A 17,516-nucleotide genomic window follows, 5' to 3' on the forward strand; every position below is an offset into this window, starting at 1 on the left:
AGAGGAGGTGGCTTGACTATAAATGGCTGTACCAATTTCTTTGTGTCCTTCAAACCTCCTGATTTCTGAGTTTTCTGGTTTTAGTAATTGGAAGCTGTGATTTTTCCCATTGGAAGCATAGTTGATTCTTTTTTTAAAATATTCTTTATTTTTTTTATTTTTTATTTTTTATGTGGTGCTGAGGATCGAACTCAGGTCCTTTCATGTGCTAGGCAAGTGCTGTACCGCTGAGCCACAACTCCAGCCCTAAGCATAGTTGAATCTAAGATCATCATTTCAACCCCACTCTTTAGGTCTTCAGAACAGAATATAGGCTCTTTTCTGGGGAGCCCCCTTGAAGAGTGTGGCTAGGAGCTGCTCCTGGCAAGGTCAAGTTGGAGAGGGAAAGGGAGGCATAGACAATGTTGTCTTCCTGGGTGAGAACCAAAAGAAGAGGATGTTAGTGGCTTTAATCCAAGTTTTTCTGATCCAAAAGCCCATGTTCTTTATACTGCGATCTTTTCCACAGATACGTTTTTTTTGCATAGGTATTTAGAATTTTACTAAGCTAGCATAGTCTTGCCTTATAGGACTCTGAACTTTATTCTCATTGCATCTAGGCCTTAAGAAAAAATTTCAAGTTCCCCAAACCAAGGCTTCAGCAACCAACTTGTCTCAGGAAAAAGAAGTTAGAATGATGCCAAAGGGCTGAACCCACCAGCTCATCATGTGGCCTGTCCCTTGGAGGGGAAAGAAGGGCCTAGACCCCAGAATGGAGGCTTCCCGGAAAAGAACCTATATTCTATTCTGAAGAAGTAGGTTATAGGGAGTATAGGGCATAGGGAGTCAAGTCATGTTGGGGCCTGGCTCTCCTCTCCTAAAGCAAAGACCTACATCCTGAGTACCTTGCCTACACCACAGGCCCTCCATTCCTTGCATGCTAACTTCTCCAAATCCCCCTTACCTCCTTCAGGACCAAGTTTGAGCTGCTTACCTCAGGTTTCATTTTCAAGTGTATGTTGTGTCCTATGGAGGGGAAAACCAAGGAGTGCTGAGAGCAAGTGGTATGGCAGGCAGGTGGACAGATGATAGGGGCTGTGGCACCCAGTATCGTTAGGTTATGGGCAGGTCACATGGGAGGGATGAAGTGAGGAACAGAATAGGGGAGAGCACAGAGGTGGTGCATGTGGAGGTAGCAGGTGTTTGGGGGAAGAAGGAAGGGCCCGGGAAGCTTGGGAATGGTGATGGTAGGACTTACCTCTATACTCAACATTCTCATATTGCTCCTCAGTGTTTGAGAAGAGTTCACTGCATGGGGACAAAAGGTTGAGAAGTAGGTTAGAGGTTGGGCATAGGGAGTCAAGTCATGCTGGTTCTCCTTTTGGGGGACACTACAATCTGCCCTGGTACACAGGATGAATGTGATGGTGTTAGCCCCCCCCCCCCCCGAAGGAGGATGCCTGGAAGAGGAATCAGAGCCCTTGGTGGGCTGTCCAGCAGAGGTCTTAGCACCAACTAAAGGTGGGTTTTCTAGGGAAGCTGCTTGTATTGGGGGCACTTAGGAGAGGTAGGGAGGGTACTGCCATGGCTAAAACTGGGAGAACAGAACAAATTCAGGTTTTCTGGGCCCTTGCTCAGGCTGGGTCTCTGGAAGGAGAAGGGACCTGGAGATGGGGAAGAAGAGCAGCTGGGCAGGGAGAGAAGAGAGAGATAGAGACCTTAATTGGGAAAGTACGGTAATGGGAGGATGAAGAGGAAAGGACGAGAGAGATGGTGAGCTGGGGCAGAGGATACCTGGGGTTCGTGGGGTATTCATCAGGGGAAAAGGACAGACTGGACAGGCAGCAAGAATGACAAGAGGATCTGGGGAGCTGGATGTGTCCAGGAAGACATGTTCAAGTCTGAGGGGAAACCAGATGAACATAAGTTGCAGCTTAGAAATGAAGGAGGGAAGGAAAGAGGATCCAGGAGAAAGACTGGAGGGAGCAGTTCTGAATAGGAGAATCTCTGAAAGCCTGTGCATTCTGGTCATTATCAGGGGATAAAGCTTGTGAAGGTAAAGAGCCTGGTCTGTTGGAGGACAAAAGAGTCGGGGATGGGAGAGTGGCTGTAACAGGCACCTTGTATGGTTTTCCCAAGGAGACTTCCCAAACAAGCCCCTCTCCCCCAATCTTGGGAGGACAAATACTCACCTGGCTGGGCTTTGGGCTTTGGTAGGCTGATCTGTAGGAGGACCAACAGCATGTCAGTGTGACATCCATGATGATCCTCCATCCCACCTTCTCAGCTGTGTCCTGCACTCAGACAATCTTTCAAGGAACTAGGGTAGCAGAGAAGTTCTGCCCCAACAGTCAGGAAAGGGCCTGGGACTCAGCTGGCATTCTGCAACCAGCTCTCACCTCTTACTGTCCTGTACAGCAAATCCTAAGACAAGCTCTTCTGGTCAATTGCCCCTTCATCCTTGCCCTATCTCCAAACTTTACTTCCTTCTTCCCCCTTGAACTTCTTGACCACTCCTATGTTTCTCCTTGCTTTCCTCCATTGTTCTTTCCTTCCTTTCACAAAAACAGCTTCTAGCACTTTCTCCTTAGTGCTGGCTGCTTCTGCCCATTGTAGATTCAGCCCCAGGGTTGGAATTGTGATCAAGACTTCTATTGCCACTGTGGACCATTCCTCTTAACTCTCAGTTGGTCCTCTTTCTTTTTCCCTATTTAGACGTCTTGGCACTCTTGTTGAAGATCATTTGATTGTAAATTCAAGAGTTTATTTCTGGGTTCTCTATTTTGTTCCAATGTCTGTCTTTATGTCAGTTCCAGGCTGTTTTGATTACTGTAGCTTTGTATTGTTTTGAAATCCAGAAGTGTGGGTCCTCCACACTTGGCTATTTGGAGTGTTTTTGTTTTTTAGTACCAGGGATTGAACCCAGGAGTGCTTAATCAATGAGCCACATCCCCAGCCCTTTTAATTTTTTTTATTTGAGACAGGGTCTTTCTAAATTGCTGAGGCTGGTTTTGAACTTGCAGTCCTCCCACCCCAGCCTCCTGAGCCACTAGGATTACAGGAGTGCACACCATGACTGACTTATTTGGTGATTTTTGAAATTCTAATTTTAGGATGAAATTTTCATTTCAGAAAGTAATGCCATTGGGATTTTGACATGGATTGCACTCAATCTGTAGATTCTTTTGGGTAATGGGGCATCTTAACATTAATTCAATTCATGGTTATGAGCTGTCATTCCAATTATCTGTGCTTTCTTTAATTTCTTTCCATAATGTTTTAAATTTTTTTTTAGTTGTAGATGGCTATAATACTTTTACTTTATTTATTGTTATGTGGTCCGCAGGATTGAACCCAGTGCCTCACACATGCTAGGCAAGTGCTCTACCATAGTTGCAACCCCAGCCCTTCCACAATGTTTTGTACATTGTTTCCAAGTATTTTATTTTATTTTTGATTCTATAATAATTGGATTGTGATCTTTCCCCACCTTGCTTCTCCCACCACCACCACCTCTACTAGTAAGTTTCTTGAAAGCTGACTCCACTCTACCGACTTTGATTCTCCAGTTTCAAACCAGGCTCTTTGGAAAGTGGGCACTGGACCAATCCTTGCTGAGCTGATCCAACTTTCTGTTCCTTCTGCTCTCTCCTTTACTTTTCCCAGGGTAAGCCCTCCCTTCTCTATGAACCAAAAGGTAAGAATTGATGAGACATGACTATTAAAGTGAGAAGAACTGGCAGATGACCCAATTGTGTAGACAGGGATTGGTGGTTCTCAGAACTTGATCCCACTTGTAGGGATTATAAAAAGGCAGATTTCCAGCTCAGACCTCAGAGCCTGACTTGGTGGGTTTGAGGGGAGCCCCACAGTGAGCTGCATTTTCAAGAAGCACCTTCAGTGATTCTGGTGCAGGTGAATGTTAAGGATCACCCAATTTGGAAGTTTGGGCAGAGGGTCAAGCTTACCTTTTCTCTTCCACCTGAGGAAGACCATCAGTGCCAAAATTGCAGTTACAAACACAGCAATGGCCAGTGCCACTCCTACTGCAGCTCCCAGACTCAGGGGCTGAGACCCTGATCTCCTTTTGCTCTCTGTGACCTCGATGCCAGTCGTGGTTTTGGAGGTTTTGCTGATGGGAATTTGCATGGTGGTCTTGGCAACTGGAGAAAGATGAAAAATAAGCAGACCCTCCACTGGAGAAGTGGGGGTATCTGGGTGAGGGTTTTGAATCTTGTTCACTAGTTGGGAAATATGGGTAGGGGAGCAACCATTAGGAGTTCATATAAGGAGAGAGTAAAAAATGCTAAATGCTGAGAAGCCAGACAGCCCAGCTTACATCTGACTCTACACCACTTACTGATCTTATCCAGTCACATGATATTAAATCCCATTAATATCCTGATTACTCCCAAGTCTGTCTATCAGTCAACTTTCTCCCTGCACTGCTGATTCATGTCTTAATGCCTCCTCATGCTGCCATTTGTATGTCTAGTAACAACTCAGACTTAAGTGTTCAAAACAGAGCTCTTCATTTCCTCCCACACCTGTTCCTCCTCATTTTCTTTCCCTCCCCACAATAAATGGCAATACTGTCCTTCAAGATGCTTCCGGCCAAGGGCCTTGGAGTCCTCGTTGGCATTCCCAATTCAATCTGTACGAAGAAATACCCTTAGAAATCTATCCCACTCTTTCTACTGCTTTTTCTCCTCTGCTTTTTTCACCACCAATTGACTCACATACAAAATTCATTTATACATTTTTTTTCTTCCCCCACTCCAAAGTAGGTCCTATCTTTGGATGTTTTTAATTACTTTCTCCAGAGCCCAGTTAGCACCTGACATGATAGGCACTCAATCTATATTTGTTAAGTGAATGAATGAAATGAAATGACTTTCCTTGGGAATTCCAGGCATTCAACCATGGTTTTTCAGCTTCCTATGTTACTATTGAGACAGTGATCTGCATATGGGACCTGTTTCCTTCCTCCCTGGAGGTCATCTTCCCCCAGGGTCCATTTTTCACCCTCCTGTTTGTTTTGCTGTCTGCATTTCCTGGAAGGAGTTGTTCCTAAGTGTTTAGTGTAAACATAGTTGAAAAGTGGGGCTCTAGCCTTGGGCTTCCCAGGCACAACTGACACTAGGCAACAGTCATCAGTGCGGGGGGATTCCGTGCAAGGATGAGACCCCAGTCTTTTTGCTCAGTTGTATCTGGGGTTTCTCACCCCAGAATCCCTCTGGTTCACCTATTCTGGAAAGCAAACCTCCATTCTTTGCCTGGGAGGAATGGAGTTTCCCCATTACAACTGTGTTGTAATTTCCAAATACATCTTCACTCCCACTTTCTGGGATACCTGGGGTTGGCATTATAGAACCCTCAAGGGATTTTGTGTTGGAACTGTTGTTGTTTTGTGCTGTATCTTCTGAATTTCCCCACTGCTGGCTTCAGCAACTCTGGTCTCCTGAGTCAGTTCTAGCAGTCTTTCCAGCCTCCCAAGTTTGCCTTTGGACACTTAGCTCACACATGTTTTTTTGTTCTTGAGTATTTTTGCATAATAAAGTTCCCTTTGCTGTCATCTTAGTAGATTTTGGGAGTGAGTGGAGGAAATAGGGAGGATGCTGCCATAAATCCAAGCTATCTTGCTTAATTAAGGCTGTAGCGACATTAAGGTAGACATGTGCATACAGGACATTAAGGTAGACATGTGCGCGCGCACACACACACACACACACACACACACACTACCACCTGGATCAGAATTTATGCTTTAAATTTTGTAAAAACTTGTTGAAGATATCAAAAGCTAATCTAGAATATTACCTACTTATGAAAATGGAGAACATAAAGAGCAACATCCTATGAAACATTTACATGACCTTTTAGAACACTGCCAAGGTCTAGTGAGGGGTATAAAACAGAACTCGTTCCTGGTTTGGAAAGTGGCATGTCATGCTGATCTCAGTTTCTGTTGATTGCTTTATTGATATAATGCCATTGTGTTTTAAAATATCCCAGTGAGTGTCTTTCATTTTTTTTCTTTTGTTCGTTGTCAATAGACCTTTATTTTATTTATTTATAAGTGGTGCTGAGAATAGAACCCAGGGCCTCACATGTGTTAGGCAAGTGCTCTACCACTGAGCCAGCCTGAGTGTTTTTTTTTTTTTATTTTCCTGAATTTGGCAAACCAATCCAAACCTCTAAGTGTAAGAATAGGAAGGCCATAATATCACAGTGTTTGAGACAAGAATATGTGTTTGAGATCGAAATAATTTTTCTATTGAAACATGAAAATTAGTGTCACTAAAACAGCATGCTATTGACATAAGAAAAATATCAGTGACACAGATGAAGACCAGGGCTGCTGCTGAGGGTGTAGGTCAGAGGTGGAGAATTGTCGCATGTGTAACGCCTGGGTTCAATCTCCAGCACCACAAAATAAAAACAACAACAAAAGGACTGGGATAATATATTAGTTACTTAAAAATCAATTTAGTTGATTAAAAATCTAGTTGTAGAAAAATCGATTTAGTTTTGTACTTCATACCATATATAAAAATAAGTTCTCAGTATTTTAAAGATGTTTTGTGAAAAGAAATGAAACTATGTAAAGATTTGAGCAAAAATTTAAAAGAATTTTAAAGTAAATATTTTCAACCTCTAGTGGGAGATGGACATTTTTGTTTAAAATAGAATTTTCACAAATGAAAACAATTGGATTTGGTTACAAAAGTAAAGTTATGTAAAAAAAATTAATAAGCCAACCACAAACAGTTGTATTTACTGCAAATATTCTTTCAGTTGTGATATCTTGCATGCTGGTACTTCAATTGGATCAAAACCATTTTTTTTTTTTTTTTTGGTACTGGGGATTGAACCCAGAGGCTAAACACTGAGCCGCATCCCCAGCTCTTTTATGTATTTTATCTAGAGACAGGGTCTCACTGAGTTGATTAGGACCTCACTAAGTTGCTGAGGCTGGCTTTGAACTTCCTATCTTCCTGCCTCAGTCTCCCGAGCCCCTGGGATTACAGGCGTACCACTGTGCCTAGCAACCATATCTTTTTTATCATTTTCTTTATTTTGGCTTTTAAAATTATGGGTGTGAATATTAGGTTAGTTGGATTAATTAAAAAGTAATTTATTAGTCTCAGCAATTTAGCGAGGCCCAGTTAAGCTCTGGTAGAGTGCTTGCCTAGCATGCACAAGGCCCTGGGTTCAATTCCCAGCACCAACAAATAAAGAAAAAAAAGTAATTTATTGATAAAAAATACTTACTGTTGGGATGGGGGTGTAGTTCAGTGGTATTGAACTTGCCTAGCAGGTGCAAGGTCTTGGGTTTGATCCTTAGCACCACAAAACCCAAACCCAAACCAAAGCAAAAACCTCATAGTAAATCTGACTGAAGACAACGAAAGGAGAAAAGCAAACAGGAATTAGAGAAGGAGGAAGAGGGGCTTGAGAAAACCCAAAATCTCTCAGAAAAGGCCATTTAAGGAAGTGGGTAGGAGGCACTGGAAATATAAATCCAAGCTATCTTACTTAATTAAGGCTGTAGCGAAACTGTCTATTTACTCTAAAACCAGCACAGTGGTTAAGATAGGACAGTGGTTCACCATGGGAGGCTGGGTCTGCTCTGGTAGGGAGGAGTCATTAATCATTGTCGTGGAGATTTGCTAGCATGGGTCATTATGAAAGGGAAACCCATTTAGTCGATTATTAGATTCCTGAAAAAATTTCTAGAGGCAATGTACTGCCTTATAGCCTCCACCTGAAGGCCTCCTGAGAGCCCCCCAGACACAGACAGGTCCCAATTCTAACGTCCCTATGGAGTGCTACTGAAGCGTCTGTGAATGGTCCTAATTATTAGGTTAAAAAATAAGTCGAGAGACGAATTGGGGCCAACTCAATAGGCAAGGCGTGTGGCTGATGGTTAGGAGACCAGGGTTCTGCCGTTTAACTGTCCCTTCACATCCCATGTATACCACTAGCGTGACTTTGGGCAGATATTCATATTCAGCTACTCTCAGTTTCCCTAACTTTAAAATAAAGATGAGATGACCTTTTCTGTTACTGCAGGGTGGTGGTAAAGGTTAACTGAGAAAATGTCCAGTTATCTGGCAGGGCTCTGGTGCAGCTAGCAAGTGAGAGCTGCTGTTACTGCCACTGTAGAGGTGCCTCGTTGTGACCAGGACAGAGGAGAAAAACATGGTGCAAGATGGGGACATTGTGATTAGAACGTGTGTGGGAGAGGAGGAGGAGTGTGTGGGAGAGGAGGAGGAGTGTGTGGGAGAGAAGGAGTCGTGTGTGGCAGAGGAGGAGGCTCCCTAATGGTGAGGGATGAGGAAGGAGAAGAGGGAAGCAGAACAGGGGAGAGAAGAGCCTGGGCAGGGAGAGATGAGGGATGGGTTCTGGGAAGCCGAGCAAGAGAGGAAGCTGGGAGATTAGCAGACTGGGGGCTTCCCAGGGCCTGGAGGTGCACATGCTGTGTATTCTGGGCTGAGCTGAGGGCGGTGGGGACTCACAAGGTACATGCTCACCCTAGGGGTAACTGGGGCCCAGACACAAGACCAATCAATGGCAAGCTGCATCTTAGGTCAAATCCACATAGAAGTCATGGGGTGGGGGTAGAAGGGCCCATTTGGAGCAAAAAGGAAAGGTAACTGGTGAGTCTGGTGGGTGCTGAGGCCTGGGAGTTGGGTAGGGCTGGATCTGGAGGGGACCTAGAGGGGCAAAGTCCGGAGAAGCAGCTCAGGTTTAGGGATGATTACGGGGAAGGACAAAGGTAAAGTTGGCAGAGGTATGGGGAGGGGCCAGGGAGCAGGGAAGGGGTCCTGGGGAAGGGCAAGCAAGTGTGGGGTTCGGTTAGGGGATGAGAACTCCAAGGACACTGAGGCCTCAGCTGGGGTGGGCTCACTGTGGGTGATGGTAACTGTGGTCCCCTTGATGGACTGCCACTGCTTTATGCCTTCCTCCGTATTTAGCTGGATTCGGCAGAAGTACGTAGACTCATCCTCCTCCCGCAGGTTCTGGATGATGAGGGAGCCGAACTTCTGACCCTTTTTCCAGTCCAGAGACAGCCGGTTTTTGTAATCCTCATGGGTAAAAGATGAGGTGTGGTTGTAGAAAAATGGCCCATGGAACTCCTTCCGTCTCCAGGATATTCTCACATCGGGATTCTTGGCTAACACCCAGGAGTAACAGAAGGAGAAGGAGATTGTAATGGAGCCACCCTTGGGGGCCTTGAGGTGTTCTGGTTGGGTGACCTCATAGTGGTAGCCTTTGCTGCATGCTTCTGAGTAACCTTGAGGAGGGAGGGGAGAGAATATCAAGCCACCATAAGAGACAGAGAAGATTACCCCAGACCTCGTAGCACCTTCCTCCACAAATGGTCGTGGGACAGATGACAGGGCTGTCCCTCCGGTGCCCCTCTCTAGGTTTGGAGGAGGAAAGAGGGTGAAGGGTTGAGGTGGACCCACACCATGGGATGTCTACCTCCTTGTTAGGGGTGGGAGTTTGGCTGGCCTCTCCAACTGACCCCTCTGCATATGCCCAGTCATTACCACCAGCCCCTTCTGTGGTTTAGGCAGAGCCCCTTTAGGGGTGTCCTGGCCACTCACCAGCTTTCAGGGATGCTATTGGCAGCTGCAGCAGCAGTAGCAGAAGCAGGATGCAACCCATGGTCTGCTGTCCTCCAGGGGATGAGACAGCAGAGCTGTTCAGACAGGAGTGGAGGCCTGTGGAGAGTCAGAGCCAGGCCCCTTCAGAGGACTGCAGGAGGTTGGAGTCCTTCCCACCTCCCTGGGTGACCAGCACTTCCTTTGTTAATATGGCTTCTTCTTTTCCTCTGTTGCAGAAGAGCCTCCCTGTGGTCAATGGCAAGGCGGCCCTGTCCTTGGGCCACAACACAGGATGAGGTGGCATGTGCTTGCTGAAGGGACAATGGGAACAGGAAGACATGATTGCACTAGAGGAAGTGCATTGGCTTCCTTGAGTTGAAGAGCTCAGAGCAACTTCCCTTTTCTCCTCAGCCTCTTTGCTAATCCCAGTGGACTCTCCCGTGCTTCACCTGGGGCCACACAGGCAGCCTGGCCTCTCTGCTTCTGTTTCCCTAGCCCTCCTCAGGTTTCCCGTGTTCGCGGGACCCCCTCCACCTGATCCGGGCTCTCAACACCCACTGCCTCATTCCCAGCTTCACATTTTCTGGTGGATGCACTGTTATCTCCAGAGTACCCTCGGGGAAACTGAGGCATGGGAACTTTGGTCTGAATGGGTCCCAGATGGAAAGGCGGGCAGAGGAGAAGGTAAGGGACCCACTGGCTATCCAAGGTGGCCTGCCCTCCCAGAGCTGACCTGGGGGTTCTATTTTGGCCTTACCCCACTGGCTGTGAGCTATTGGCTGATGGTCACATGATTGCTGTGTCTCCCGAGCAGGGACTGGACCCCAACCAAGGCTGCTGTGGGCCTGCTGTTGGGGGTATAGAACTTTCCCAGAACAGGCTCAGGATAACTTTGTGGGATGCATGAAGGGTCAGGCCCTGCTGCTGTTACTGTGTAGCCTGCTTAGATCCCAGTCAAACTCTGTGTCACTGTGTCGCTTTTAGCACCCTGGACCAGTTGAATCCCCCTGAGGATATGTTTCCATCTCAGGGGTGTGTGAGGCCTCCTGGGCCTGTCCTCCTGTCCTCCTCCAATAGAGATGTCAGGGCTTGCAACCACGGCGCTCCACAGAGGGGGTTTGTGCAGTTGGAGGGCCTTCAGTTTCGGGGTTTGAGGATGGGCAGAGACTAAATGCAGCCCTTTAGCCTGACAGATGGCTACTGGGAGAAGCAGGTTCCCTGCACTTCCTGCTCCCTCCCCTTTCTCTTCTTTCACACACACTGACTTCCAGTAACCCTGGCAATGCCCAACCCTTCCCAGCCTCTGAGCCTTTGCGCAGGACTTCCCCTGGTCTCCCCAGTCTTTGCCTAGGCTCCTCCCACCAATCTCCATGGCTTGTTTGGAATTTCATCTGTTCAGAGATGCCCCATCATTCCTCCTTTTCCTTAGGACATTTCCAATGCCGTTGGTCTGCTTGTTGACATTCCGCTTGAGCATAGAACACAGGAGACCTGACTTGCCTTCTCCAGTCTCCCGGCACCCAGCCCCGTGCCTGGTACCTTGGAAGTAGTAGTCATTTCTGCAGGAGGAGGTGGGGAAGGGGCTGGCAGGGCCGCTGGGGCAGAGCGTGGATGGGCCTTGTTCCTTCCCTTTATGAGCCCCCCTGCCAGGTGCCTTGTTGGCCAGCCTCTGAGGCCATCTGACAGGTTGGTTTCCTCTTTCTCCCCACCACCCATGCTTCTCCCCATTGGCTGCCATCCTGGATGTTGCTATCTTGGGGACAGGTACCCCTCTTGTTTGGAAATCACAGCTGGACACCTCTGTCTTGAATGTGAGTTTTGCACTTCTGGGGAGCGAGTGTGGGGTGGGGGCTGGGCGGGGTCAGGCTCATGTAGTTCTCTCCTATCCATTTTTTCTTGTGGTAGTTAATGTGACTCTGTTTCAGAGGGTGAGGCCACTGTGGCTTCAATCCCTGCCCCCAGCCCTTCCAATGGTCAGTGGCTTAGCAAGTAGCAGACCTTGGACTCTCCTCCAGGCAGCCCCACTTTCTGTATTTCCCAGATGCTGAAATGAAGCCTTTTTGGAAACAAATTTCCATGGAAATTCCATGTGTCCCTGACTCCCTTCCTGCAAGGGTTGGCTGGAACCTGAGGTTCTGGATCTCTGGCTCCTCTCCACCCCATGGTTGTGCCAACAGACTAATGTCCTGAGCATTTGTCTGTGTCTTGAGACCAGGGGCACAGCCGGTGGTTTTTTTCCTTGGGAGGTTCCTCCACCTCCAGCCTGGTCTCTACCCTCTGGTGTCCCCCGCATCTCCAGCTGACTGCGCCCCCTTCCCCCACACTTGCATCAGTCAGATTTGTTTTTCAAAGGTTCTGTCCCCTGCCACTCACTATTGAGATCTCCTGGCTACTTTGTGAGTAGGCTGGGTTCCACAGAGCCAGATTTGAGGCCCTGAGGACAGCGCAGGGCAGTGGTAGACACCTTCAGGGCTGGTCATTGGCCTGATGTCACATGCTTGGCTCATGGTTGTAGTCCCTAGTTCTGCAGCTCTTCCAGGATGGTCCCCTGGAGGGGCCAGCTAGTGGGGGAAGGAGGGCTTGGGGGCTGGTACAAGCTGGTGGCAGGTGAGGACCTGCAGCCAAGAGGGGTTGGGCAGTGGGCTACTTGGAGGGCAGGAGCTGGGCTGCTGGGCTGCTGAGCTGTGGCCCAGGGGAGGGCCAGGGACTCCATCAGAGTAGATGGGAAGGGAAAGGATAGGGCAGAATTGCAGCCTTGGCTGGCTCTGGGCTACAGGGGACAGGCAGAGGGACTAGAATGGGGAGGGGCACTCCAGCCATCAGTAAACTGATGACATTTTTAGAGCAGGGTTGGAGGGGGTTGGAGGACAAGGACTGGGAGCCTGAGAGTGGCAGGGGTTGGGCTGAGTGAGAGGGCTCAGGGTTATCTCAGGCAGATGGTCAGGTGGGCAGGTCCTGTGGAACCAGCCGTGGCCTGTATTGGCAGAAGGGGTAGCTGATGGGCAGGCAGCAGTTCCCAGCAGTGGCTGGGGGTGGCCTGGGGGTCTGAACTTGGCCCTTGCCTCCAGAGTGGGCTGCTAGGCTAGCCTGTGGCAAGGGGAGGGTGAGCCTGTGGAGTCAGGTCAGGGATGCAGGAAGGTCACATTCTATCCCTGCCAGCCTTCCTCCTAGCATCAGGGCATCCAAGGCTGGGACCTCGCTGGGGCCTGGTGTCTTGGGCCCTCGCACTCCGGCCCTCTGGGGACTGTTTGGCCCCTCTGTAACAGTGTCATTCGCCACCTGGTGGTGGTGAAGACGTGCAGCCAAGATAAAGTGCCATCTTGTGGTCCTTGTTATTACCTCCAGAGGGCCCAGCCAGCTGGCTGCGGCCTTTGCCTACCTGGAAGCAGCATGCAGTTGAGTGTCCTTCCCCCAAAAGCCCTTTCTCGGTGCTGTGACCCTGCACAGGTTCCTGAGCTTCTCTGGACCCCAGGCTCCCCTCTGTTCAATGGCTCTTTTGAAAATGCCTACTCCCTGGGTGGCTGCATCCTGATGAAGCCAGTCCAGGCAGAGTGTCTGGTGCTTGAGAGTTGGCTGCTGGCAGTCCTCACGCCCCTTAGGCCTCCTCAACCCTTTTTATCTACTTTAAGAGCGACAAGTGTCTCCTGAGGTTAGCTGAGCCACTCAGGTCACAGAATGGGAGTGACCAGGGATCCAAACCCAGGTCTGGTCAGGCTGAAACCATATGGGTATGGCAGGAAGGTAGGCGTTCTCCTGCACACCTGGGGAGCTGGAGGGAGGAAGTGGAGGTCTTAGCCTCAGTTCTATCCCCTTGGGTGGGTCACCTTTCAGCCCTCATATACTAAATGGACAGGGCTCAGCAAAAGGGATCTGCAGACTGCTGACCCTGGGTCTGTAGTCCAGCTTGTCCCAGGGCACCATGCATGTACCATTCAGCTCTCAGGGGCCCTTCTATGTGCTGCTGACTCTGGCACTTGGGCTGGGGAGTGGGGAGCCACTGGCTATGGGAAGACTTCCTGGGTCCCCAGGTGTTCAGCTCTGAGCACCATGGGGTTCAGGCTGCGTATGGCCTTGAGTTGGTGGAAGCCATTCCCAGGCCAGGGGGTTCTCCCTGACTCCATGGGCTGAGGAAGCCCTCAGAGTTCCCCTCTCACTTCTATCTTGGAGAGCAAAGCATTCTGGTGCTTGGGACTAGGCTGTTGGCAATATTCACGCCCCTTAGGTGTCCTCAACCCTTTTTATCTACTTCAAGAGCGATAAGTGTGAGACCCAAGCTTCCTGTGAGACCCCACAAGCCCTATAATGGCCCCACACTCCTGCCCCAGGTTTGGACAAGGTTCAGGGCTGCTGGGCCCTAACTGACTCCCTCCCTGCTAGATATCTCCCTACCAGGTCCTCCCTCTTAGGGACCTGTGAGGGACCTCTTCTGTAGCCCTTTCCTCTCTCCCTTGAACTCCCAGCCCTGGAGGGGCCACGGAACTCTCTGGGCCAGTGCTGAGGGCTTCCTGAAGGAAAAGATAACATCCTGTGGAGAAGGGCAAGCCTGACCACCTACTTCCCAGCAGTGTGGGACCGGGGGCTAGATAGGGCTTGGTCCAGGGAGGGCCACATCAGAGCAGGCCTGGGCAGGGAGCTGGCCTCCTGGAAGAGGCTGTGGCTGGACTCAGCCTCTGGGCAGGCCTCCCTGAGCAGAGAGAGGCCGGCAGCCAGCACTGCCTGGGACCCCAACCCTGCTGAGCAGCTCCAAGGAAGGGATCCTGTGCAGGTGCCCCCATTAGCATTCACCTTGGCTGGGGGTTCAGGGCCACACTGCCCCTTGCCATAGGGAAACTGTCGTGCTCCTGGGAGACTTGCAGCTTATAGAGCACTCTTACCATTGTGAAGGCCTGAGGAGGCCCAGGCTGGCCCCTGGGCAGGACAGTTCAAGGGTAGCTGAGCTTGTGTTCAGTCTCTGCATCTGTGAAGGCCTTTCTGCCTGCCCAAGTGGCCACTCGGGAGCAGTGCCTGGTGCCCTGGTAATAGGGGAGGACCTGGAGGATGTGACTGTGGGGAGCTGAGGTAGGTCTCCCCAAACATTCCCCCTCCCCTGCCTCTGAAGTTCAGCTCAGTGGAAGAAGGCACCAGGGTCCCACCGCAGGCCACCCGGGGCATCTGACCTAGGGAGGCAGGTCAGACCATAGAGACCTGCTTCAGGTTGAAGCTCAGAAATTCCTGCTTCTGCCCTAGAGAACAGCCAGTGTGGTGGGGCTTGAGTTGGTCCATCCAGGGGGTCACAAACCCCCCAATCCATCTTCCCAGACCCTCATATCTCTTATCTCAGCAAGGCCCGCAAGCCAGGAGACCCCTCCAGCCTCCATGCTGAGCCACTCTCCCCTTCTGGCTTCTACCTCCCAGAGGTTGAAAGTACCTCTAATCCCTTAGCCCCCCAAATAAGAAAAGGCCAGCCAAGACCAAGTCAGAGGAACCGCTTTATTGACAATTACTGACATCACCTGAAGGTGACATGTACAAAACAGGAAGTAACCTGGAGTGGGACTTTGTCACTACACATACCCACACCTGTGCCCACATGTGCACACACACTGACCACATCCGCAGCGAGGGGGGCCCTGGCTAGGTTTGTGAGACACTTATTAGAAGGTTAAGAATAAAACATGATGTGGAAAAAACAGCGGGTGCCTGAGACACAGACACGCAGCAGAAAGGGGTCCCCGAGGCCTGGGAAGGGAGGCCAAGCTGACCTGGAACCTCTCTCATCAAACTCCTGAGTACCCCTCCATGACCCTGGGCCCCAAAGAGTCAGGGGAAGGGCTGAGGTTGGGGCCAGTGCAGGGAGGCCTCTCTCCTGCCCAAGCATAGAGTCCATTCTCAACAGAGATAAAACTGCTGTGTGGAGTGGCCAGCAGGGACCCACGGGTGGCAGGTACCTGGGTTTGGCATGCAGTGTGAATGGGGAGCAATGCCCACTGGGACAGTCGCTGGTGGGGGTGCCCCATGTTCGGAGCTGCTGGGCAGAGGGTGGTGGGGGTATCGGGGAGGTGGAGACTGCACAGGGAGGTTTGGCTGGTGGCCTGTGGAGAAGGGAAGGAGGGTCAAATAGGGTTCCATTCCCAGGCCTAGCTCCAGCCTCTCGTCCCAAGTCTCACCTGAGCTTCCCCCAAGTCTCACCTGAGTTCTCCTCTGGGCCCGGGCGCTGGAGAGGGGTGGCTGAAGCTGAGCGACAGACCTGGGAGGGAGAAGAGGGGTCAAAGGCAGAGTGTCACTAGCCCAGTGATGCGGGGACACAGCCTGGGCTGGTTCTCACGGATGCCTCTGCCGATGTATGAAGTGTAGGACGAAGATGCAGCCACACAGGAGGATCCCTGAGGCTCCAAAGATCCCGGCCAGGTCTGCCCGCAGAATGGGGGCTGGAGAGGGAGCTGGGAGCCCTGGAGACAGGGGTGTCAGATGGGCAGCCAGTGCCTAGGCCCTCCCTGTGCCACAGGCCTCTCCCCAGTCCCACCTTTGTCTCCACAGGCTTCCTGGGAGCCACTGGGGAAGGAAACGAACTTGCAGCAGAAAGTGGTGTTGGCCCAAGGGCTTCTGGCCGCTGACCCTTCCAGAGTGAGGAAGATGCTGCTTTTGGTTTCCCAGTGGGCCTGGCGGACAGGGGCCCAATACCTGATTCCAAATTCTGGGTGCAACACAGCCAGACTGGTTCCTCCAGCACCATCAGGTCCCCCGCAGCTCACGGTCACCAGGGAGATGGAGCCAGACCCAAGGAACCCACAGCGGACAGTGAAGGTTGGGAGCTCAGTGGTCTCCATCTGGACTTGCACCCACACCTCCGGGGTCCCTGAGGAATAGGGATAGGAAGATCAGTGGACTGATCGCTGACCATGGTCCCTGCCCCACGGCCTCTGTATCTCTCTGGCTTTCCCACTCACCTGCAGAGATGCAGAGGGTCAGCAGTGCCCAGAGCAGGACCAGAGGCATGGGCCCAGCCTTGGGTCCCTGGCTGCCCAGGCTCTGGGGGCTGCAGGGATGACCCAGGTGATCCTCTTCTCATTGAAAGAAGTTTTCATGTTGTCAGCAGCCTGGGCGACAGGGGCTCCTCAGAGCCCAGCCCCACTTCCTTCTCCGATGCCTTCCTCCAGAAGTGGTTAACACTGGGTGATGGGTTCCCCCCTTAAAGTGACAGTGACAGAGCTTCCTTTGTCCCCAAGAACTGTGCTTCCGTGAGAGGGGTGGGGTGGCTCAGATCCTGTAATGGCACGGATGCTGGCTATGCCAGGCCCTCAGGGAGAGGGCAGTGGGGTGCTACAGGGGATGCTGAGCAGTAGCTCTTTCTTGGGGACAGAGGACACCTGGCTATTGATGATGAACAAGGCTCTGACCTGCCTAGATAAGGGGTAGGGAAAGCAGGAAAGCCAGTGGGGAGACCACCTAGGAGCCAGGCCCAGTGGCCCAAGGGCTTCTGGGCCAGTACACATCTGAGGTGGCTCCTGGATGCTCTGTTTGCCACTGTCCACATTTAAATCTGCTGCCCAGCTCACCCTCCTGAGCTTTTCAGCCCTGGCGCAGTTTCTGGATGCCCAAGGGCCGAACTTAACCTGTCCCACTTGGAGCTCCACCCCTTCTGCTGCTTTCTTTACAGTGCAGGGCGCCCAGCTTTCAACTGCTTGGACCCAAAGCATTGTCACCTGTGGCTCTTCTCATTTGTCTCCAACATGCCAGGACACTCATCTTCCCATCCTGATCAAATAGCTAACTCAAGCCATCTGCCCGGATGAGCACAAGTAATGTAGAATTAGCCCATCTCCCTGCATCTCCCGTGGCCTCCCGATAGCAAGCCCTCTTTGCAGTTGCCAGTGTGACCCTTGGGAGCTCATGTCACACAGGCCACTGCCCTTCATAGCTCAGACTCTATATCATCCAGAG

At 50.7% G+C, this 17,516-nt stretch overlaps 2 protein-coding genes across 4 annotated transcripts; both read right to left on the reverse strand.

Moving 5' to 3' along the window:
- Positions 1-150: 150 nt before the first annotated feature.
- On the reverse strand, positions 151-9,918 carry LOC107147099 (paired immunoglobulin-like type 2 receptor alpha). Of its 2 annotated transcripts, none has more exons than XM_048790025.1 (7): positions 9,597-9,918; positions 8,894-9,160; positions 3,948-4,142; positions 2,172-2,202; positions 1,238-1,287; positions 974-1,005; positions 151-412 (listed from the first exon to the last, which is right to left on the reverse strand). In XM_048790025.1, exons 1-7 carry the CDS (start codon positions 9,655-9,657, stop codon positions 290-292), a joined length of 759 nt encoding a protein of 252 aa, XP_048645982.1. In that variant the 5' UTR covers positions 9,658-9,918; the 3' UTR covers positions 151-289. The 2 variants fall into 2 exon arrangements, with proteins under 2 accessions (XP_048645982.1, XP_015346995.1); XM_015491509.2 differs by having other exon boundaries at positions 152-412; positions 8,894-9,280; positions 9,597-9,914.
- Positions 9,919-15,051: 5,133 nt separating this feature from the next.
- On the reverse strand, positions 15,052-16,810 carry Pvrig (PVR related immunoglobulin domain containing). 2 transcript variants are annotated; one of them, XM_048790026.1, is made up of 6 exons: positions 16,689-16,810; positions 16,523-16,655; positions 16,099-16,431; positions 15,901-16,024; positions 15,765-15,822; positions 15,052-15,667 (listed from the first exon to the last, which is right to left on the reverse strand). In XM_048790026.1, the coding sequence occupies exons 2-6, from the start codon at positions 16,569-16,571 to the stop codon at positions 15,353-15,355; spliced, it is 879 nt and encodes a 292-aa protein (XP_048645983.1). In that variant the 5' UTR covers positions 16,572-16,655; positions 16,689-16,810; the 3' UTR covers positions 15,052-15,352. The 2 variants fall into 2 exon arrangements, with proteins under 2 accessions (XP_048645983.1, XP_015346996.1); XM_015491510.2 differs by having other exon boundaries at positions 16,523-16,739.
- Between the last annotated feature and the right edge of the window lie 706 nt (positions 16,811-17,516).

This window comes from Marmota marmota, unplaced genomic scaffold (genome assembly GCF_001458135.2).
Source record: "Marmota marmota marmota unplaced genomic scaffold, marMar, whole genome shotgun sequence".
NCBI lineage: Eukaryota > Metazoa > Chordata > Mammalia > Rodentia > Sciuridae > Marmota > Marmota marmota.